The sequence below is a fragment of the Mesoplodon densirostris genome, chromosome 2 (genome assembly GCF_025265405.1).
Source record: "Mesoplodon densirostris isolate mMesDen1 chromosome 2, mMesDen1 primary haplotype, whole genome shotgun sequence".
Lineage (NCBI taxonomy): Eukaryota > Metazoa > Chordata > Mammalia > Artiodactyla > Ziphiidae > Mesoplodon > Mesoplodon densirostris.
The window spans coordinates 76,818,495-76,842,288 of NC_082662.1; the positions used below are offsets into that span (position 1 = coordinate 76,818,495).

The following is a 23,794-nucleotide window of genomic DNA, read 5'->3' on the forward strand; positions in this document are numbered from 1 at the left end:
TGAAAGCAGTAGCTGTTATCTCTCTTTCTTATTGTTGCCAATCTGATGTCTGTAAAGGGATATTTCATGGTTACCTCAATTTGCAATCCCCTGACTCCTTATGAGGCAGACATCTTGCTATCTTTGTCTGTGTTTAGTGGCCATCTTGGTTTTGCTCTTACATGAATTGGTCTTTTTACATTTTGTCCATTTTCCATTAGGTTACCTTTTTTTTTTTTTCAGCTTTTGTATAGTAAAATTCTTAACCTTTCGTTTGTCACATGCATTGTAAATATTTTGCCTAATCTATCATTTGTCTACTGAATTTGTTTGTGGTATTTTTTCCATACTATATATATATATATATATATATATATATATATATATATATATATATATATATATATATATATATTTTTTTTTTTTTTTAAATATTTGAGTAGTTGTCTGTCTCTTCTTGTACAGCTTCTGGGTTTCCTACTAAAGGACTCTCCAACCAATGTTTAGAGCCAAATTTTCATTGTTACATTTTTACACTTAAATCTCAAATCTGTCTAAAATGTAATTTTATATAATATAAGGTAATGGTCGTACTTTTTATTCTACCTTATATATAACGAGGTGTTTGTCAACAATATATGTGAAATTGGGACTTCCCTGGCAGTCCAGTGGTTGAGACTCCACCTTCCAGTGCAGGGGGTGTGGGTTCCATTCCTGGTCAGGGAGCTGGGATCCCACATGCTTCTTGGCCAAAAAGCCAAAACATGAAACAGAGACAATATTGTAACAAATTCAATAGAGACTTTAAAAATGATCCACATCAAAAAATATTTTTTAAAAAACGAACAATATATTTGAAATAAATCATCCTTAATCACTGAATTGAAGTACAACATTTTGCGTGTACTAAATTTCCATACGCCCTGGGACCAAGGGAGTATTCAAAATATAAACAGTCAAAACAGGGCTTCCCTGGTGGCGCAGTGGTTGAGAGTCTGCCTGCCAATGCAGGGGACACGGGTTCGAGCCCTATTACTATTCCACTGAGTGGATAAATCATAGGTATTTAACCAGTCCCCATGACACTAATTTACTTCCAGTATTTTGCTATTATAAACAATGTTTCAATAAATAGTCATGGATATCATGTACATATTATATATGAGATATATATAGATAGATGTATAGATAGATATCATATTGCACATGTGTAGGCATATCTACGGGATCATTTCCAGAAGTGAGATTTCAGGGTCAATCAGTAAATGTATTTTTAATTTCTATAGATTTTGCAAAATTGCTCTCCATAGAGTTTGGATCATTGTACCCTATTACCTGTGTTGTATGAGCATGCTGTTTCTCTGTGGCCTTATTAACAGAGTGTGTTGTCAAGTGGAATTTTTCCAATCCAGTTGGTGAGAATATCTCCTAGTAGTATTAATTTGCATTTATCTTAAAAATATCTTTTTGATTCAACCACTGTGTTGAAAATTAATTTAGAAATAGACTCTACTGAAGCTACCGACCCCTTGAGTAATCAATGATCAACCTCCGTCCCCGCCCCTGCTGGACCTCCTCACCAGGGTAAACCCAAATGAGTATTGTCATTCCACATGGTGGAGAGCAGCATGTTTTCAAGCTTATTCCGCAAAATTTACCAGCTGTCCTCAAATGAGTTCTGCACTCAGATAAGTTTGAGACACTTGGGCCAATAAGGTGAAGAGGTTTCTTCATTGAATGGCCCCTCAGAGGCTTTGTAACTGTCAGGTTCAGTGTGAATCTCTAGGAGGGAAGAATGATAGACTTTGTCAATGGAGCTCTTTTTTTTTTTCAGAGCACATGCAAGTAGTTTTCTTGGAACACACTTCTTGTTTAGGAGGTTGGGTTGTATTTATACCTAGTCAATGGCCAACTCTGAAAAGTGGTTTTAGTTGTTTTATAAATAAAAAATTTCTATTGTTTTCTTACTATTTTTTTTTTCTAAAAATTGAAGTGGGGGTGAGGATCTCAGTTAATTGAAGGTTGTTAATACTTGGATTAACTGAGATAAAGGAATCAGAATGTGGACTTGGTGAGCTTCCCTCAGGGCCAGCCCAGGGAAATAAGGACCTTGGTAAACTGCTCTGTACTAGTCCTCTTTTCCCTTGGCTGCTTTGCTCAGTCCCCCATCGACAATAGGCTGGCAGGAAAAGCCCTGAAAACTCATTTGCTCTGAGATGCTAAGAGTTTCCTTTTTATTCAATTACTCATTGAACAATTTCTAAATTTATTGCTTTGTGCCGGACCTTTGAATTTGCCCCACAAGAAATGTAAGGCCCTGCTGGCTTTGCAGCAGCCCCCTAATCCAGTTAAGAAGATAAGATATGCCAGCAGTGAGGTAACAATGTAAGTGTGATTAAGTGACAAGATGAGAGGCAGGATAAGGTTACTTCTCCCAGGGAGCTCCTCTCTTGGGAGTCTGCTGTTTAACCCTCTGGTAAAGCTTTACTGGGAGCTCCCATTGTGGAATTTCCCCAATTCCACAAGTCACCATAAGGAGGCATTTTCTTTCTGCCCTTTTTTTTGGGAGATGCTCCCTGGCACTCTCCCTTAGTTGGTTGGCTCCGGGTGCCTCCTGCAGTGGGGCAGGCCAGCTGCTGTGGGGAATCCGAGAAGCCTGGCCGGCCTGAAACCAGAGGGTATTTCTTCAGTAACTTCTGGCTCCACCCAAGGTTTTTCTCTGTTAATTGCATTAATATTGTCAATAATGCAGAAGTGGGGGGAGAAAAGCTGAGTCCGCTTTATTTTTTTCCCTCAGTCCTCTTGTCACGCCCAAATTTGTTTTTGTTTTTTTAGAGATGATTTTTTTTTTGAAATTATTTATTTATTTATTTATTTACTTTTGGCTGCATTGGGTCTTTGTTGCTGTGCACTGGCTTTCTCTAGTTGCGGCGAGCGGGGGCTGCTCTTCGTTGCGGTGCGCAGGCTTCTCATTGCAGTGGCTTCTCTTGTGGCAGAGCATGGGCTCTAGGCGCACGGGCTTCAGTAGTTGTGGCTCACGGGTTCTAGAGTGCAGGCTCAGTAGTTGTGGCACACGGGCTTAGTTGCTCCGCGGCATGTGGGATCTTCCCGGACCAGGGCTCGAACCCTTGTCCCCTGCATTGGCAGGCGGATTCTTAACCACTGTGCCACCAGGGAGGTCCCCCAAATTTGTTTTAATTCGTGTGGCCACCGATTCCTTTTGCTGAAGGCAAAATAACCAGGTTCTCAGTTTGAGCACTGGTAAGTAGCTTTTTAAAATCTGAATAGTTTTTTTGAGCATTCTAAAAGGAAACGTGGTTTTTCAGAGCACCTAAAAAGAGGATGTATTAGAAATGCCAAATTGCTATTATAAAAAGCTGGCTTCTGGCAAGGGACTTAACATTTAGGACTTTCAAGGAGATGTACAAAATTTTGAAAACAGTTGTTTAAATGTGGTCTCAAGAGTTTAGGAGTACAGTGGGGGAGGGATAGATTGGGAGTTTGGGATTAGCAGATGCAAATTACTGTATATAAAATGGATAAACAACAAGGTCCTACTGTATAGCATAGGGAATTATATTCAATACCCTGTGATAAATCATAATGGAAAAGAATATGAAAAAGAATGTATATATATGTATAACTGAATCACTTTGCTATACAGCAGAAATTAACACAACATTGTAAATCAACTATACCTCAGGAAAATAAATTAAAAAGAAAACAACAATGAAAAAATAAAGCAATAATGATAACAGAAAAAAAAGAAGTTAGGAACATTAAGTCAAGCAAACTGGATAACTTTACATATGACTCCATCGTGAGTTCTTACTCACAAAAGTAGTTCTACAGTCAAATACTACAACCAAATACTTAATTACAAAGATGTTCATCTTAGCATTATTTATAGTGCTGAAAAATATGGACATGATATTGTTATAATAACAATAAATAAAGATAATTAAAATAAAAATTAGGTTTTTGAGGAATTCTTAATGGAATTGATAATGCTTAATGTTAAGTAAAATATGAAATATCTGTATTTTGTAGAATATGTACACATATGCATAGGAAAAAACTCTAAGAAAATACTGTATATAAAAATGTTAACAGTGGATTTCACTACTAAAATGATTTCTCTTTTATTTTTGTTTTTTCCAGAACTTCTACAATGAGCATGTATCATTTTCATAATCAGAAAAATTTTAAGTGAACATTACTATTATATAGAATTTATGTCTAACATTAATATGTTATGAGAATGAATTAAAACAATGGGATAAATATAATGAATTGTTATTGTATTTTTGGTGTAAACATTGTTCCTGTCCTTGAAAAGACTAAATATATTTGTAGTAAAAAAAAGCTTAAAAGTTTTTGTTTTCTGTGCTTATGAAACATATGGACTTTTTTCCCCTTACTTTTGGCACTTACGTGAGGCAACTGAAAATCTATTCTCCAATTTAAACTCTTGTACAGACAACACATTCTCAAAATTTAGTGCAATAAAGTTGTAATTTCTCTTAGAACACTAAAAATAAAATCTGTTCTCCATCATTGTTTATCACATTTTCACAAATCCTTGTTGGAAATATTAGTTGACATGGTAAATGCTAAGAAAATCTAATCCTCCTTCAACTAATTCTCCTGGGCTTAAAAAAGAAAAAATTAATACTAGGCTGGGTGATCTAAAAAAAAAACCTTCAGGGCAAAAGATTAAATTAGGAACTTTAGTTTAGCTACCTAGCAAGACTGATATAGGATAGCCTTGTTACTGTTACAGTGGAAACAAAAGTGGAAAAAGAATAGAAAAACCTAAGCAGCTCATAATTAGCCAAAGCAACCAGATGAATTCAGCAACTTCTAAATAAGTTAAAAATACTCAGAGCCCTGGTCAAATTATCTAAAAAAAAGCCACTCACTGTCTAAGGTTTGAAGTCAACATCTCTAAGTTGGCGCCAGAGGTACTACCTGGCAATCCTATTTCTTTAAAAAAGCATCAAAATCTTTTTTTTTTTACAGTCGAAGCAGAAAGGCTGGGGGAGCCTCTTTCATGTCGTAGCAGTGAATTCCAAGTGCTTCAGTTCAGAATTGTCACTTAATTAAGTCACTCAAGGGTTCCGGACAGTCTGGAACCCCCAAAGTAAACCCTTCTCTTGGGTGGCAGCTTGGTGTACAGAAAAAAGACCTTGAAAACGCAAAAGCACCCTACAAATGTAAGGGCTTATTATCTTTCTTTGACAACTATGGAGCAGTCTAGAGAAATTAACCCTCTCATTTGTTAACCTCAATAACAGGCTTTAACAGATCTGTAGCCCAGGATGGCTCAGATAATTGCTCTAATTAGTTTGGTATGGAGGGAGGTGGGGCAGGGGGATTTGGAGCTCAAGTAATTAAGCCTAAATTAAAAGAAAAACAATGAAGAGTTTATGCCTTATGGATTTGACATATGGATTCCAGATGTTAAGGAAGAAATTTTACTGCTATGCTAAGTCTTTTAGACCACTTTTTGTAGTTAAGGAGAGGACTGGAGGGGAAGGCCTGAAGGCAGAACTTGGTAAAAAAGAGAAGGTTCCAATGACTCTGTGTGTGTGCGTGTGTGTGTGCGCGCGTCTCCAGATTGAAAACTAGCAAAAACTAGCACCAGGGTCTTAAAAAATCCCCCTGGTGTGGGAGTTATTTCTGAGTTGGCTTGCTTATAGCTTTGCTGGCAGACAAGTCACTTCCTTAGCTGGAAGTGATTGTTTTGTTATTTCATTGCAGTTTTTCTCAGGAATTCCAAATTTAAGCTCCACAGTCAGCTGGGGAAGCTTGCTAGAATTTTGGTCCCATTTAGAAATGGAGATAGGTAATTATGCCAGGAATAGAGCTGCACTTTTACTTCAATGATATGCACCAAATCCTCTGTTTCTTCTCCTTTTTTCAGAAAATGGTAAACATAGGGAAAGGAACAGGACGAGTTCCAGACCCCGGGTACCAAATATTACAGATGTACAGGAAATGACTTTTCAAATCCATCCTGTAAACCTCTCATTTCGTGGGCTTGCCTGTGAGCCTAGAAAAGAGAGGAAAGATCACAGAGGAGACATTTCTATGTTCTGGGAAGGCTGTACCAGAGGACCTCTGGAGGCCTTCCCATGCCCTGGTGCTATGACTCTAAACTCAAGCCACAATTTGAAATGTTACAGAAAACAATGAAATTTGAGGCACAATTTGTGGCTTAAAGCTATCTTGCTTTGCCAAAAAAAAGTAGACTGAGGGCTTCCCTGGTGGCGCAGTGGTTGAGAGTCCGCCTGCCGATGCAGGGAACCCTGGTTCGTGCCCCGGTCTGGGAAGATCCCACATGCCGCGGAGCAGCTGGGCCCGTGAGCCATGGCCGCTGAGCCTGCGTGTCCGGAGCTTGTGCTCCGCAGTGGGAGAGGCCACAACAGTGAGAGGCCCTCGTACCGCAAAAAAAAAAAAAAAAAAACCAAAAACACTCCAACTATGTGATAAGTAAGCTACTAAATCACTGAAATAGCCGTCGGTCTTCTTAAAACATTTATGCACTGACTTTCCTTTTACATTAATCTGATCCATCTGAAAGATGTTTCTGGTGTATTAAACAAATGCTGGGCCTCCAGTTAGTGAACTGGTTTTGTATTCATTAATTCTCCAAGTATTTGTATTCTGAGTGCCTTCTAGGGCTAAGAAGAGTCCTTGAGTCAAACACACACCAATCTATTGACTCCAGGGAGGTGAGGAAGGAACCTGGAGCCAGACAGCCTGCCTTTCCCAGCTCTCCCACCTTGAGCAAATCACTTAACCTTTCTGTCTGTACGCATTTTCTCCCCTGAAAAGTAGGGCTAGCACCTACCTCATCAAATTAAATGAGTTAATACATGGAAAGCGCGAGAACAATGCCTGGCACATAGTAAGTACTCAGTAAATGTTGGCTATTTGTTTAGTACTGAGCCTAGGGAAAACCAACTTTCAGGTGCAGATAGAGATAAATAGAACAAGGTGAATAAAGGAGGGAATACTTGAACTGCTTCTTGGAGGGAAAAAGGGAGGTTCACTAAGCAGATGGAGAAGGGCCAGGCCAAGCAGATGGTACAAGTGAAGGCACAGAATGATTAAACTAAATGGTGTATCTGGGGAACTGTAAAGAATTCATTAGAGCTGGATTAAGAAGTCAGAATGAGGGGAGAGAAGCCTCAGGATTTACTGACCAAACCCACATGATGGGAAGGAAGTAAGGCAGAAGGCAGGTTTCTGGGTTGACTGTGATGCCATTAAACAGAAACAAATTATAGGAGGTGGTGTGGGTTTTGACTCGATGTGTTTGGTTTTGGACATACAGTATGTGAGGGGACTTTGAGACCCAAGCAGAAATGTACAATCGGATGCATAAATTTGGCGCTTTACAAGAGCATTCTGGTAAGCATACAGTGCAGGGAACCATCAGGGTTACTGATTGTGGTAGCCATGAACTTGGCTGACACTGTCGAGAACCGGTGTAGAGAAGAGAACAACGTAGGGTACACTGGCATCTGAGGGCAGTTGGAAGAGAGGGGGCCAGAGAGAAGAAATAAAGAGAACCAGGAGAACACGGGACCCTGGGAGAAACCAAAGGGGAAAAACGTTTCACATCAATTAGGATGCTTTTGACGGAAAATGACACAAAACTTAAACTGGTTTAAATTCTCAAGATTTATTGGCCCATACAACTGAAAACACAAGCCTCAGGAGGATCACCCATAAGCCTGGGTGAGGAATTCTTACCATCAACACTTCGCAGTTATATTGAGTGCTACTATGTGCTGGCACTGTTCTAGTCAATGAACAAAACAGGCAAACTCCCTCCTCTTCGGACTGTACATACAAATGCTTGTTATCTCTCTCTCTCTTTTTGCATTAAAATACAAATGCGATACCTCAAATTAGGAAAACTGTGTGGAGGGAGATGAAGAGAGAAAACTTCAGAATACTATGCAAAATTCAAAACATTTGCTGGGAGCATAACGCCTTTTTGTTGGAATGTCTGAACTTCTGCACTAAGTGATAATGGAGGTGTGAAAGCAGTTCACTACGGATATGAAACTCTAAAATCCAAAATACCACCAATGATATGTTTTAAAGCCCAGTGTGGATTTAAATGTCACCGTTTTTAACTTATCAAAGTTGCTGGGTTCACTCAGATACCTATAAAAATAATTACATTTTTCAAATATCCCCAGTGAGGCTTTGCTTCTAACTGAATTGTATGGCAATATGTTTTATATGTAGGTCATGTCCAAACCTGCATTGCTACATTCATATTTTTTTTTTTTTTTTTTTTTTTGCGGTATGCGGGCCTCTCACTGTTGTGGCCTCCCCCGTTGCGGAGCACAGGCTCCGGACGCGCAGGCTCCAGACGCGCAGGCTCAGCGGCCATGGCTCACGGGCCCAGCCGCTCCGCGGCATATGGGATCCTCCCAGACCGGGGCACGAACCCGTATCCCCTGCATCGGCAGGCGGACTCTCAACCACTTGCGCCACCAGGGAGGCCCGCTACATTCATATTTTAATTAAAAGTACATAGTTTGCAATAAAAGGAAACCTCACTCTCAGCCATTATATCCAACTAAGCACTATCCGTTTCTCAAATCAGTGTCTCTTCTCCAATGCCTTAGTTCACTCAGACACTTACCACTCTATTTAGACTACAGCAACCAGTCTTTCTGACTCAACTAGTAACCTACATATCCGTCCTCCTCATGGCCGCCAATGTGATTTTGCCAAAATGAAGATGAGTCCTTTGTTCTTATCATAATGTCTTGCACCCAACAGGTTCTCCATAAATTTTGCATGGAACGGGATGCAGATTCTAGCCTGAGCTCTGAAGCTAACTCTTGGTGTATCCGTGTATTGCTTCATCTTGCTGGGCCTATTTTCCATTCTCTAATTTGGAAATGATAAAACCTACCCCATTAGGTTTTTAGCAAATAAAATACTACTATATGATTGAACTCTGTGAATTCAAAAGCACTACACAGCATTAAGGGTTAAGATTAGAAGCAAGTCCAAGTAATATTAGTATCTTAATGGCTACAAAACAGGGTAAATTTTCTCAGTAATGTTTTGATTCCAGTTTTCCATAAAACTCTATTTTGAATTTTAAAATATGGCCCATGAATGCTTAGTTCTTTTCACAAATTTTGTCTTTGTGCAAAAGAAGTCCTTCATGCCTGATGTGACCTAACTTCCTTATCTTAAAGATAAGGAAACAATCAGAAATATCAAGTGACTTGATTCTCTAAAAAGGAAGCAACTTGGATAGAGGATTTTCCGAATCTTCATGGATTTTTAGAAGATCCTTCTCCACTGGGTTTTCACTACCTGAACCAAACAGCGCCTTATCTACAGTACCCACATGGACACTTAGACATGTTCCCAGGACATCTCTGAAGGGGGAAAAAAAATCCATTCTCTAATGTGGTGATAGATGTAGAGTGACATGAAAGTCCATTTTCCAACCAGGGATATTTCTGCAGAAGGTGAAGCAATCCATAAGCAAGTTCATTTCCCCTTCTGTTACTTGGCCATACTTTGAAAAGAAAACTGAGATACAAATGGCTGAGTCAGACTGCCCCAAAATATTTACCCTCCTTCTTCCTAAATTCTCTCTCCCACTCCTAAATTAAAACTGGCGGTCTTCCCTGGTGGCGCAGTGGTTGAGAGTCCGCCTGCCGATGCAGGGGACACGGGTTCGTGCCCTGGTCCGGAAAGATCCCACATGCCGCAGAGCGGCTGGGCCCGTGAGCCATGGCCATTGAGCCTGGGCGTCCGGAGCCTGTGCTCCGCAACGGGAGAGGCCGCAACAGTGAGAGGCCCGCGTACCGCAAAAAAACCAAAAACCAAAACCCAAAAAAATTGGCTTGACCTGTACTCACATAGGTGCACATCTTCCAGCAGTTGCTTAATAATCTCACAAGTGTAGCAACTACCTTTCCTGTTTAAAATATCAGAATATTTACCCCCTCCAAGGAAAAGTGGTATTTTTTCTCCCCTCCCCAGTTCTGCTACCTTCTAGAAAAGAGGCTCAAAGCACCACTAGAGACTGATCTAGTGATCTTTTATTCTCTGTCACAAACTGATTGATACAAGATAGGAGGTGAAACAGTGAGTGGTAAAAAGAGGTTAAAAAGATTTTCAGACAGTGGCTTGCTGTTTTTTTTTTCTTGTATAAGGTTCATTTTCATGCTAGTTTTTAAAATCTTGTAATATTTCAGTAACTTCCGAGATACCTGTTCCACCAATACATTCATCCAGACTAGATTCTTCCAGATTTGGGAATCACAACCTCATATTTCCATTTGTTTGTCACATTGGACTCAGGCTTTACCAGCTGATGCCACTCCCTAGTACATACCACTGCCATCCCAATTATTCATGTACAAAGATTTCAACCTTAAAAAGTTTCTTGATTTATCAATTACTTCAACTTTGGGATTCAGATACTTGTAAACCTAGAGGATAAGCAGCTGTAGAACTGGATTTGTAAGTTTAAGATACAGTGGAAGCCATCATATTCATGTCCCTTCCTCAATCCACAAAACAGTATGACTGGTACACTTTTAATGACTTCTACAAACTTTAATCTACTTGATTCATGTTCTCAACAAATTTTATAGTTTTTCAAATGTTGGTTTCCAGTATGGGGAAAACAATCAGACTGGGGATTTTTAAAAACTGAATAATGTCCTGTAATTAACTCGTCTCTTAAAGGCATGTAAGAATCATGGAAAGACTGACGCAGTATATAACCTCTCTTTTTTATCTTTCAAAATGTTACAAATAACTTCACTGCATTTTGGACTGCAGAAGTCAAATCTAAGATTACAATCTTCCTTAATACCCCTTGTTGATTTTATTACTATATGCAAAGCATTAAAACAGGAGCTGGATAGAGAAAACACATAGGAGTAGGGTTGTCAGACAAAATATAAGATGCTCAGTTAAATTTGAATTTCAGATAAATAAATTTTTACTATAAGTATTTCTCAAATATCACATATACTAAAACATCATTTGTTGTTTATCTAAAATTCAAATTTAACTGGATATTCCTTAAGTTCATTTGCTACGTCTAGCAACTCTTTGTAGAAGATCCTTATCTTTGGCAAGCTTACTATTTAACAGGGAAATCAATGATCATAATATAAGGCATATATGATAAGTGCAGTAATATAATCAGGGGAGAAGATCTCTACTGATTACCACAGAAGAGTACCTGGAAGAGATGGCAACTACAGTTCCTAAAATATGACTTTTTTTTTTCAGTAATGTTTTTAATGGTCTTCAGGCCATATGGATCATTACAGAAATAAGGAGGGCAGAGGAGTTGCCTCCTGAGCGAAGATGACTAAATTCTGATTGGCAGATAGGTGTTTTAGTGTGATATTTTTGGAGTTCAAGTGTCCTGGGTTAAATCTCAAATTCATTGCTCACTAGCTGTGTAACCGTGGATAAATTAATCTCTATTATAAAATGAGGCTATTAATACCTGCTTTATTAGGCTGAGGATCAGATAATATATGCACAAAGCACTTGGAACACAGGAGGCACTCCCTAAATGGTAATACCCACTATCAGAATGTCACATGGCAAAGAGGGTACTTGTCACAAATATTCAAATGTTAATGTTATGCAGTAATAGTAATATTGGTAATTTTATTTCCATGATCTATTTACACTGTACAAACACTGCTGAAAAGCACCCTACAAGTTCACAGTACAATATATTTACTTTAAAAATATACTCCTTTATAAAAGGTTCATAGAACATTGGCATGTCAACATGGGATGAAACTCAAAGCATGTCACCAATTCTGTGGTAGCAAGAATGCTTCCAAGTGTTGTCAATTTTACAATCACAAGTCACCATTTGAGTTTTAAATACATATAAGTTTTAAATAAAAAATGAATTCTACAGTGGAAGGTTCCTGAACCAATACTCATTAGCTAATTAACATATACTTTCATGGAGATGTTGTTTCATAATAATTTACAATATCAATTTAATCTGCCAAAAAACCTCATTTCAACAAAGTTTCACAGTCCATAAATTCTTGTCATTTGTTTTCTATTTTTTCTTCTTTGTTGGTTCTCCCGGTTCTATTTTGCGCTTTTTAGAAGTATGCTCTTCTTTTTCATCATCTTTAAATAGGAAAGGAAGAGTTTCAATCAGTAATTTTAAAAAAGTATTAAGCATTAAAATTTCATTGACTCTATACCAAAATCGTTATCCTCAACTAATGTTTCTTTCAAAGTTTTCCAATAAAAAACACAAAAATAACTTTCAGAACTCTGATTTTAAATTGCAAGTAAAAATAAGGAATTTTTTCAACTGTAGTGTTATACAAAATCTACAGTGATCCTTCAGTGCTATATTAAGATAGCTTAAAATGAGAAAATCAAAATTTGTTCTGATAAAGCTATTCTCAAATATTCTACAGTATATACACGGTGATATTTAAATATATAATCTACATGTTAAGAACGGAACACATTCCTTTTTTTTTTTTTTTTTACAAAAAAGATGTCAATTTAACCATGACATTATGTAAGTGTCTATCAGGTAGTCTTTCTCCTCCAATCTGCTTTCCCTCCCCCACAAACACCTCCCCCCATCTCATCCCCCCACCCCCAGCCCCACACGTGCATTTTGAAGTTAAAAAGGCTCTCACAAGTAGATGTTTCACTGAAACTGTATTTTCAATTTTGTCCTATGTAGGTAGTTCTACTTTCTCCCCCATTCCTAGGATGGTCAGAATATTCCCATGGCAAGAGAAAAACAGTCTTTCCCCCCTTCATATTATGGAGAATTTGGGGGGGGAGGGGAGAAGAACCTCAAATTAAAACCAGGTCCTTTACACTTTTCTAAAATATTATTAGTATCTGTATTCACAGAAAATTTCCAATTAATAAATAAAAATATTGTAAAACCTGAAACAATGGGCCCTTTTATTCAATTAAAACAATCCAACTGCATGTTTCAACAAAACACAGGGTAGCACAGAGCAGCTGCTAATCCCCATCTCTCTGAACAAACGCATGGCATAATTTTAAGAACTCCATGTACATGGAATACATAACATGTAGAAGATGTTATGATTTATAAAATACAAATTTATTTTAAGCACATTACTGAATTCACTGTACTTTATTTTCTCAATCAACAGATACTCAAAGTTCAATAACTACCAAGTGGTGGCCTATAAAATATTTTGATGTTGAAAGGGGACTTCATATTAAAAAATTTGGGAAGCCATTGATATCAGAACAAAAACTTTTTCTTCTCATTTCAACGTCCCTTTTATTAACAGTCAAAAAACAATGCCAATTTTATTGTTATTACTTAACACTTCACATTACAAAAGGACTTTACAGTCATTTTTTACATGTTATTTCTCGATATTCTTCTGATAGAGACTGGGGAGCTCTGTCCTTTTTTTTATTGGATTATAATTGACAACACAATATTAAGTTTCAGGTGTATAAACATAGTGTTTCGGTATTTTTATATACTATGGAATGATCACCACAATAAGTCTAGTTACCATCTGTAACCATATAGAGTTATCACAATCTTATTGACTATATTCTCTATGCTGTATATTACATCCCTGTGCCTTACTTATTATATAGCTGGAAGTTTGTTCCTCTTAAACCCCTTCACCTGCTTCACCTGTCCCCCAACTCCTTCCCCTCTGGCAACCACCAGTTTGTTCTCTGTTATCAATGAGTCTATTTCTGTTTTGTTTTATTTGTTCATCTGTTTTGTTTTTCAGATCACGAACTCATTATGGGAAAAATAAACTTAACACCTTAAGCCTTCAATTCCTTTCTGCTAACTACCAGACTCAGAATATTTCCTTTGTTGATGTGGACAATAATTAGTATCAACAGCAGGTAATGCATCTTCAAACACAGCATGGTGATGTTATTCATATATTTCATAGAGCACTACAGATTTATGTAGCCAGTATGATAAAATACAATTCAGATCAACAAATCATCCCAGGAATTTACAAAGCAAAGTTTTAATCATTAGTTTATCATGTTTACAAAAAAATAGTTGTTCTACAAACCAACTGATGAGGCACACAGTTTAAACAAGCCAAGGCCTTTGTTTTTTTAATTGGTGCTTAATTATCATCATGCTTGACTTTTGAGATTATTTTCAGTAGTAATATAAAAATTGAAATTACTTTCTAACTCTACTAGAAAATGTTAACATATATTAAAAAGACCATCCTGAGACACTTCTGCTTTTAATCTGTCACTTATTACAAGTTCATTTACTGAATAACGACAAAAACACAAACTACTGAGGTTGGAAAAATAACTTCCTACCAGTCACTGAACAGAAGAGCTAATGCCATCTAGTGATAAAACAAGGAACTGTCTTAAAAAAAATCTTGAAATGTTCGATCATCATCTTTACTGAGCTTCTTACTCTGTGCCGTATACTACAGATGAACTTGTAAGGAAACAATTTTTATATTATGGAATTCATGTCACTTGAGGTAAACAAGCTTAAATTATTAATAGAAACTAAGGTTCTAAATTCTTTAAAAAAAGCATTAGCTACTTTAGTTAGACCTTCAAGATTAATTACATGTTAATGAAGCTACAATAAATATCTAAGCCTTAATCATCTACATTTTACAACCACTAAACAAGTGTTGATAAGTAGTAAGGATTTATGATGAGTTTTGAATTTTTCCCAGCTCCTTTATCTGGAAGGAGTTAACTGGCAAAAAAGGCCAAAGGGCAGAAAATGAGAAGGAAAAATAAAAACAAAGTAATTTGATAATCTAAATTAGGATCTAAAAATGAGATTTATATTTAAGAGTGTGGAGCTTCTGTGACTTCCCTGGTGGCGCAGTGGTTAAGAATCCGCTTGCCAACGCAGGGGACACAGGTTTGAGCCCTGGTCCGGGAAGATCCCACATGCTGCGGAGCAACTAAGCCCGTGCGCCACAACTACTGAGTCTACGCTCTAGAGCCCACGAGCCACAACTACTGAAGCCCGTGAGCCTAGAGCCTGTGCTCTGCAACCAGATAAGCCACCACAATGAGAAGCCCTCTCGCAGCAACTGGAGAAAGCCTGCATGCAGCAACGAAGACCCAGCGCAGCCAAAAATAAACAAACTAATTAATTTTAAAAAAGAGAGAGATTGCTCCATCTCCTATTGAAAAAAAAAAAAAGAATGTGGAGCTTCTAATACAAGATATTTTATGAATTTTAAAAAAAGGGGTTAAAAAAAGATGTTGGGAAATCAATCTGTGAACATAGTATGGGAGTTTGAAATGGCAAAAATCACTTCTAAGAAGAAAGGTATTCATTACAAAAAGAAGATGGTTACATTCAACAACCAACATTAAAGTCAAAATTGAAGATTTCAGTATTATCTTTTAATCTTATGATCCAGCTTGAAGCTGGCTGAGCACTGGGGTCCTTTTGTTTTTTGATATTGCCAACATCCACTTTCTAATGGAGGACCATCATATGATCAAAAGGTCAGAAATTACCTATGGGAATAGCAGCATTCCCTCACACATATTGCCTGTTATCTGAACTTAAAAGGCGAGCTGGAAAAAAAAGATAATTCTTTCTACTTGCTTGTCCTGGTATATAAACCTTGCCTTTTCCACATAGGAACAAAGATAGGAGAGCACCAGCCTATGACACCCTAGATTGAATATCAACTCTAGTGGCCTTATTGCCATTCTTCCCACAGGACAGCTACTCCTCAAGCACTCTCGCTTGCAAAACATCAAGAGACTAAACCCCAGTTTAATATGGCATCATTTCTATTTAAAGATCTGAATTTGAATTCCTATTCTGCCTCTTCCTAGCTGTGTAAATTTGGGCAATTCTTTAATCTGAGATTGTCTTCTTGTTTACAAAACAGTAATAATGAATCATGAACCACTTCTGTACTAGGTTGCTAAGAATAACAAATTAAAAACTTGTGTGAAGGTACTATTTTAGAGCTCGGTATTTTCTAGTTTTGAGATCTTGGACAAGTCACATAAGCTCTCATTTTGACATTTCCCTATCTGGTTTCACAAGGTGTTGTAAGGATCAAATGTAATTTATGCAGAAGTGTTTTTTATTAATTATATAAAGATACTATAAAATATGAGGTATTTTTAATGTCCACTTCATTTGGCATGTCCAAAAAGATGCCATTTACTGAAGAGATACCTTCACTAGTGACTTCTAATTCACACTGGGAAGTCAGTGAAAGAAATGGGAAAGCCAGGTAGAATCAAAACTGGAGAGTAGGGCTTCCCTGGTGGTGCAGTGGTTGAGAGTCCGCCTGCCGATGCAGGGGGCGCGGGTTCGTGCCCCGGTCTGGGATGATCCCACATGCCGCGGAGCGGCTGGGCCCGTGAGCCATGGCCGCTGAGCCTGCGTGTCCGGAGCCTGTGCTCCGCAACGGGAGAGGCCGCAGCAGTGAGAGGCCCGCGTACCGCAAAAAATAAACCAAAAACAAACAAACAAACAAAAAACTGGAGAGTAATATCCTTTATAGCAAAAAAAGGATACACTTCAACATGTGTATTGCATTTAATTGTCACATCTCTTTAGTGTCCTGTAGTCAAAAATGTTTCCTCAATCTTTCTTTGACTTTCATGACCTTGATACTTTTGAAGATTCAGCTAGTTATTTTGTGGAATATCCCTCAATTTGGGTGTGTTTGTGTTCGGCAGGAATATCACCAACGTGATGCTGTGTTCAAGTGACACTCAGTTTTGATTTGTCCTGTTATTTATGATGTTCACTTTAATCGCTTGATTAAAATGGTGTCTGCCAGGCTTCTCCATAATGAAGTAACTCCAAAATGAAGTTACTATTTTTTTCCTATTTGGAATTAACAAGCATTAATTTTGTGAAGAGACACTTCAGATATGAATAAATATCCTATTCCTTAAAAAAACACAAACAAAAATACAAAAATTGGAGTAAGAACTCCTACCAGTTTGTTACCCTTTCTCTTGAAACAAACAAAATTCTCTGCAGTTGTAAAACGAGCTAAGTAAGTAGCAGCTGTATTATGGGAAGATCAGAAATTTGTTTAACAAAAACAGCACACTCTTTCATAAAAATGATAGTCAAAAATATTTAGTCCAACAATCCACTGAATACTCACAATATACTACAAACTGTATTACAAACATAAATAACACCTTGACCCTGCTGTTTAAGGAACTCATCTTCATAAAGTAGATAGACTTATGAACAAAAAATCGCATAAAAGGTGGTAAGTGCCATCAATAGCATTAGCACATACAGGGCACAGAGGAGCAAATAATTAACTAGAGGAAGGTAATACCTGAGATTTAGATATTACCAACTCTCTTTTTCTTAGAGTTGGATTTTAAAGGATGAATGAGTTTACTAGCCAAAGAGGGAGGGAAAAACATTCCCGACTAAGGTGGAACATATATTAAAAGGCATGGAACCATAAAATAGCATGGTCTGTTCAGTTTTGAATTTTAAGATCTTAAAGTTCTACAAGGGGGCCATCTGAAATGAGGGTGGAGAAAAAGGCAGGGCGTATCATAGAGGGCTCACTCTGCTGCTGGTGAAGGGTTTTAAACAAGTGAGGCAAGGGGGTGAGTGGGTAAAAGTATGGAAGCAGAGATTACTGTGATTACTTACAGTCTAAGCCAGAGATGGAATTATGATATTATGAACTAAGGCAAGACAACTAAGTCATTATCTTGTTACTATTGTTAATTAGTATGTAGTAATACTCAGTTAAATTCATTCTGTGACACTAATTTTGGCTCTAAAGCACAATTGCTTTAATATAAAATGAAGCCATCAGCACTTCACAACTGCAGTCACAACAAAGAGTTCATGAAATAACTCATGCTGCTTTAATAATAAGGCATCATAAATCACATATACTACTGGTTGAGACATCAAAGATTTCACTTTAAATCCTGAATATTTTATGACGTTTCTCAAAAACACATTAAAAGGGAGGGTGGGAGGGAGGGAGAAGCAAGAGGGAAAAGATATGGGGATATATGTATATGTATAGCTGATTCACTTTGTTATACAGCAGAAGCTAACACACCACTGTAAAACAATTATACTCTAATAAAGATGTTAAGCGCGCGCGCGCACACACACACACACACACACACACACAGCAAAAGACATCCAAAGACCATCATAATCAGTTTGCTAACTGACTAGATTTAAGTTTCATTCATTAAACATCTCCTTCTCTTAAAACTCATCACAGGGACCAAAAGGCATTACCACTGGAGTCTGACTTTCCTTACCTGATTCCACTGTCTCCTCCCCTTCTGGGAGAAGCCTAGCTTTCTTAGCATTCTGTGGGGCATCATCACCATTGTCCTCATATATGTTAGACCATTTTATTGCCATATCCAGCTCTGGAGGGGGAGGTTTCTTCTCAGTCGAGTAGGTCTCCGGAGGTGGTACACAGTTTGACTTCCATATTTTGAATTCCTTCGGAGGCTGTTAAGCAAACACATTAAGAAACACTGTGACGAACCGAGGTTCCTATAATCGGTATGGGCACATGCACCTCCCTGCCGTTCGCTTATTGTTCAGGCTGATTTTTTTTTTCTTTTTTAAGGTTTAAAGACATATTTTTCCATCAAAATCACAATACTGTTAAGTGAAAAGCCAATGGGTTCCCTATACGAATAAAGCTATTAACTTTTAGTTACCAAAGAAGAATCCAGTCTCAGAGATACTACGCCAAGGCTGACCCCTTCAGGAGGCTGCAGCAGACACTGTCTTGGAGGCAGCACCGCAGGCACTTCGGCATCAAAGGGAAGGGGTCTCGGGGAGAAGCTGCAGCAGGGGGGCGGGGGAGTCACCACCGTTAGTCCTCTCCGCGCGGGGTCAGGGCACCGAGCGCGGAGGTTTGGGTCTCCTCACAAGGGGTCGGGGCTGCGGTTCCGGTCTGACACCCACCAGGCTGGGGGAGGGGGCCCGGGCTCCCCAGGGTTGGAGGTGGGAGAGGGTGGTGCGGCATCCCGCAGGGGGTGACTGCGTGTGTGGGGCGGACAGCTGGTCCCCAGGAGGGGGCTCAGGAGGAAGGGGGCGGAGGCTGGGACCTACATCGGGAAACGGGGTCGGGGACCTCACCTCCTCTGGCGCCTTGACGACGTGCCTCTCCCAGTCGATCTGTTTGTTGAGCGGATTGTAGAGAAAGGCCGGGCGAGTCACGCTCCGGAACAGCTCGTCGGGTCCAGGCAGCCGCTTCTCTGCCTTGTTCCCACAGCCGCCCGCCGACTTCGCCGGATCCGGGGCCTTACGACTTGTCTCCTCCGGCTCGCTGTTATCCTCCTCGTCCGAGGAGCCTGAGCTGCTGCTCCCGTAAGCCGCGAAATAGCTCAGGGGATCCTTCTCCTCCGCTGCCATGACGGTTGCGCGCGTCGACCGATGGCTCCGCCGGAAACCGGAAGCTGTGCCAGGGCCCGCCCCGCAGTTGACCCCGCCCCAAGTCTCGCGGATGGGCCCGGAGTCTGCACCCCCTGGCGGCTGCGCCGTGATCCTGCGGCCGGCCTGAAGGATTGGAGGCGGGGCCGCGCACGTTCTCAATCAGAGGTTTCTAATGCTCTTTTCTGAGGACCCCTGAGAAGAGACAGATCCTCAGGCAGTGGTCCAACCAAACTTTCAGATTCAGTAAGAATTTATTAAAGGCACAGAAAAGCTAAAAATTTTGTCTTTTCACTGCCACCTTAAAGCCCTTGCCCAGAGAGACCAGGATTTCTTCCTGATCCTGCAGCATCTCTTCCTCGAAATAAAATTACTCTCAATGTGCTTCCCTCAGTCGTCATGGAAGACCTCTATGGGTAAGTGGACTTACCAAGTCCCAAAGTGAATCCTCTCCTGCTTGACCTCATTCCAGCGCACTCTGAACACCCTCCTTTGATGGAACTTCTCTTGTATTGCATCACAGCACTCTGGGGGTCCTCCAAACTCTCTGGATTCTTGTCAGCCTCCTTCCATGCCTGCTTTGCTCTGTACGGCCCTTAAACGCTGGTGTTTCCCAACATATTATACCAGCTTTCAGCAACACTTACAATCTGTAGAGGGTGTTACAAAGTTGCAAGTCAGACCATCCCTTTCCAGGGCATTAACTACCTTAATGCTGTGACTCCCAAATCCGGGTCTCCAACTCCAACCTCTCAAGTTCTGAATCAAACCTCCATTTGGCTCTTAAACTTTATGTATGGACATCGTGCTGGGGTCTCAAACACCCACTTAAAGATCAGTAACTTGTCTTTACATATAACTTGCTTCTGCATTTGTGTTCCCTCTTAGTACAACACATGACATAACCATGTGCCTAGCCACCGAGGGAAACTAGAAATCTTTGACTCCTCCTCGTGAACTCAGAGGGAATTATACCCAAGTGAAAGCAGTAAAGTTGGTATCAGTGTAAACGTTCACAGGATGCCTGTTCATTTACACGATACACTCACCTCCAGGAGGCAGAGAAGATGTCTATCTTATTCACTCTTTCCCAGTCCCATAGCACAATGTCTGTGAGCTCCTTCAGGGGAGGAGTTGGAGTGTGCTTTGTTCATTTTTATATTCCTAGTACCTAGCTCAGTGCCTGTCATTGAGTAGATGATCAATAAATATTGTGGATTATAATTTATGAGGGTGTAGATCTGTTTCTCAAAATTTTCCACCCAAGTACTTACATTGACGAAGGAAAATGATGGTCCCAAAGTGCAAAGTTTGTGAGCCTCCAAAACCATCCTCAGGCTTGGTAATTTGCTTGAAGAACTCACAGAACTCTCTGAAAGCTGTTTTACTCGTGATTATGGTTTATTGTAGCTAAAGGATACAGATTAAAATCAGCCAAGGGAAGAGATGCAGGGTGCAGAGTGCTGGAGCCTTCCACATGCAGGGCTTCTGGCTGTCTTCTCCCAGTGGAGGTGCAGACAGTACTAACTTCTGCGGCAAAGACATGTGACAACATGCATGGAGCCATCTGGGGAGGCTCACCCGAAACTTAGCGTCCAGAGTTTTTATTGGGGATTGGTCATGTGGACATAGCCTCCAGCCCCTCCAGAGGTCAAGCTGATACAGTATGGCCCAACGCCCCTTGAGCATTAACAGTTTTTTGGAATATAGTATAATACCCTGAAAATGTATGCAAATGTTATATACTAGTCCCTAATACAGCTCTTTTATTTCAATATACAAAAAAGAAAGAAGAAAATCCAAACTTCTCACAATGGTCTGTAAATCCTTCCATATCTGATCCTCGCTATCTGTGAAACCTCATCTCAATCCAGCCTCCTGAGTTCCCTAGTCATCCCTCATACTTACGTTCCAGCCATATAGGCCTGTGTGGTCCTCACCAGCTCGTTCTTGCCTCAGGACTTTTGCACTCCATGTAACTTTTGCCTAAACTTCCTACTAGAACTTTACACAGCTGGCTCCTTCCTTCTTATGGTTTAGGCCTCAGTCCAAATGTTGCCTGCTTTGAGAGGAGTTCCCTCATAATGCTATAAACACTTTGGTCCAAGTTACTGTTTAGCTCATACATGCCCTATTTTATATCCACAGCCACTAGAATTATCAGGGTTTCCTTGTTTATTTTCTAACTGTCTCCCCCAACTAGAATGTGAGTTCTCTCTGAGAACATAGACATTGTCTGTTTTAATCACTGTATCGCCAGCACCTAAAATGATAGGTAATCAATAAATATTGCATTATGAGTGAAAAAATACACAATCTCCACTCTTACCTTTCTGCCGTCTAGGAAATGTTAATAAGAGAGCATGGAGTTGTAGAAAGAACACTGATCTTGGAGTCAAACAGCCCTAGATTTTAATTCTAAAGAGCTGTGCCACATACTTTGAGCCATATACTTTATCCTGAGGTTGTTTCTTGTCTGTTAAAAAAAAGTAACAATAAAACCTTCTTTGCAGAGTTGTTATTAGGATTAAAAACAAGATCACACATGTGGAAACACCAACCACTGTATTTGGCACCCAGTAAGGTTGTGGTTTCCAAAGATTGTTGCATGTTGGAATCACCTAGAAATTTTTACTCACTTCTGATGACTGGCTTCCACAGCCTGGCATCCAGATCTTTAAAAGCTCTCCAGGTGATTCTGAAATAGGCAGCAAAGTTTGGGAACCACCACAGTAAAGGACAACTGTCTGATAATTAAATAGAGTGGCAAGATCAGAGTAAGGCCTTTAGGAGCAGCACTCAAGTTACCCACATACTATTTGTGCTTAAATTTAGCTCTTCTTTCAGAAAGCCCTCAAAAGTTTACAGTTAACAACAAAGATCGATTCCCTGCTTGGTTAGCTTTTTTTTTTTCCCTCCAAAGTCAACAACGTACTTATTTATGCAGTGATACAAGATAAGGACAGAGCGTGAAACTTCCTGCTACCTTTCACACTGCTTAGGTAAAAGGACAGTAGCCACAAGACTTAACTTCTACTTTATACTGTACACAAAATTACTTTATAATGGATCATAGAGCTAATTGTGAAATGAAAACAACGAAGTTTCCAGAAGAAAACATAGGGGATTATCATCACAGCACTGGGATAGGCAAAGATTTTTTAAACAGGAGACAAAAATCACTAACCACAAAAGAACTCATAATTAAACTAAATTAAATTTTAGAAAATGTTTATCAAGGGACTTCCCTGGTAGTCCAGTGGTTAAGACACCACACTTCCAGTACTTCCACTGCAGGGGGCACAGGTTCTATCCCTGGTCAGGGAAGTAAGATCCCACATGCCAAGTGGTATGGCCAAAAAAAAAAATGTTTATCAAAAAAACCCAAAAACCTCCCAAACAAAATAAAAAAATTCGAAACAACAACAAAAAAATTGAAAGCAAAAAAACTGCCATTATCCTGGTAAGTTCCAAATTTGCCAGTGTTTGCCCTTGCACTAGGAATGACATGCTGACCAAAGATGGAATTAGCTTTTGAAAAAGTAACCATGAAAAGACATGCACAAAATGTAAATGCATATTGCTAAGTGAAAGAAGCCAGTCTGAAAAAGCTACATATTGTATGATTCCAACCATTCAATATATGACATTATGGAAAAGACAGAGCAATAGAGAGAATAAACAGATCAGTGGTTGCCAGGGCTGGATGGGAAGGGGTGGGGCGGGGTGGGGGGGAAGAGGAAGGGATGAATAAGTGGAACACAGGGGATTTTTAGCGAAGTGAAACTATTCTGGGTGATAATATAATGGTGGATGCATGTCACTATGCATTTGTCAAAACTTATAGAACTGTATAACACAAAGAATGAATCCTAACATAAACTATTAACTTTAGTTAATAATAATGTATCAAGACTGGTTCATCAATTCTAATAAATGTACTAATGTGAGATGTTAATATAGGAAACAGGGGGTATATGGGAACTCTGTACTTTCTGCTCAAGTTTTCTGTAAACCTAGAACTGCTCTAAAAAATAGTCTCAATTTAAAAAGCAATTTAAAAAAGTGAGCTCGAAGGTGTTGTTTTTATATTAAGTGATAATTTTCACTGCTGCATTAATCAACCCAATAACCAATTGCACTATATCATGTCACAGTATCATTCAAATTTATACATTTTTGGCAACAGCTGGTTTTCAGCGTTTAAAGGAAAAATCAACTGATTTCATAGGATTCAGAAAACCAAAAGCCTAAGTTTGTTAAAACCTTAATTTTATTGTCTACATAGTCAACAGTCTGAAAGAAAACTATAAATATAGGTGCTATACCATATCTAAATTATGATCT

General features: G+C 39.2%; 1 protein-coding gene across 1 annotated transcript; it reads right to left on the reverse strand.

Annotated features, from left to right (window-relative positions):
• Positions 1–9,785: 9,785 nt before the first annotated feature.
• C2H1orf52 (chromosome 2 C1orf52 homolog) lies at positions 9,786–19,456 on the reverse strand. The gene is made up of 3 exons (XM_060090030.1): positions 19,154–19,456; positions 18,316–18,514; positions 9,786–12,159 (listed from the first exon to the last, which is right to left on the reverse strand). The coding sequence occupies exons 1-3, from the start codon at positions 19,427–19,429 to the stop codon at positions 12,086–12,088; spliced, it is 549 nt and encodes a 182-aa protein (XP_059946013.1). The 5' UTR covers positions 19,430–19,456; the 3' UTR covers positions 9,786–12,085.
• Positions 19,457–23,794: the final 4,338 nt, after the last annotated feature.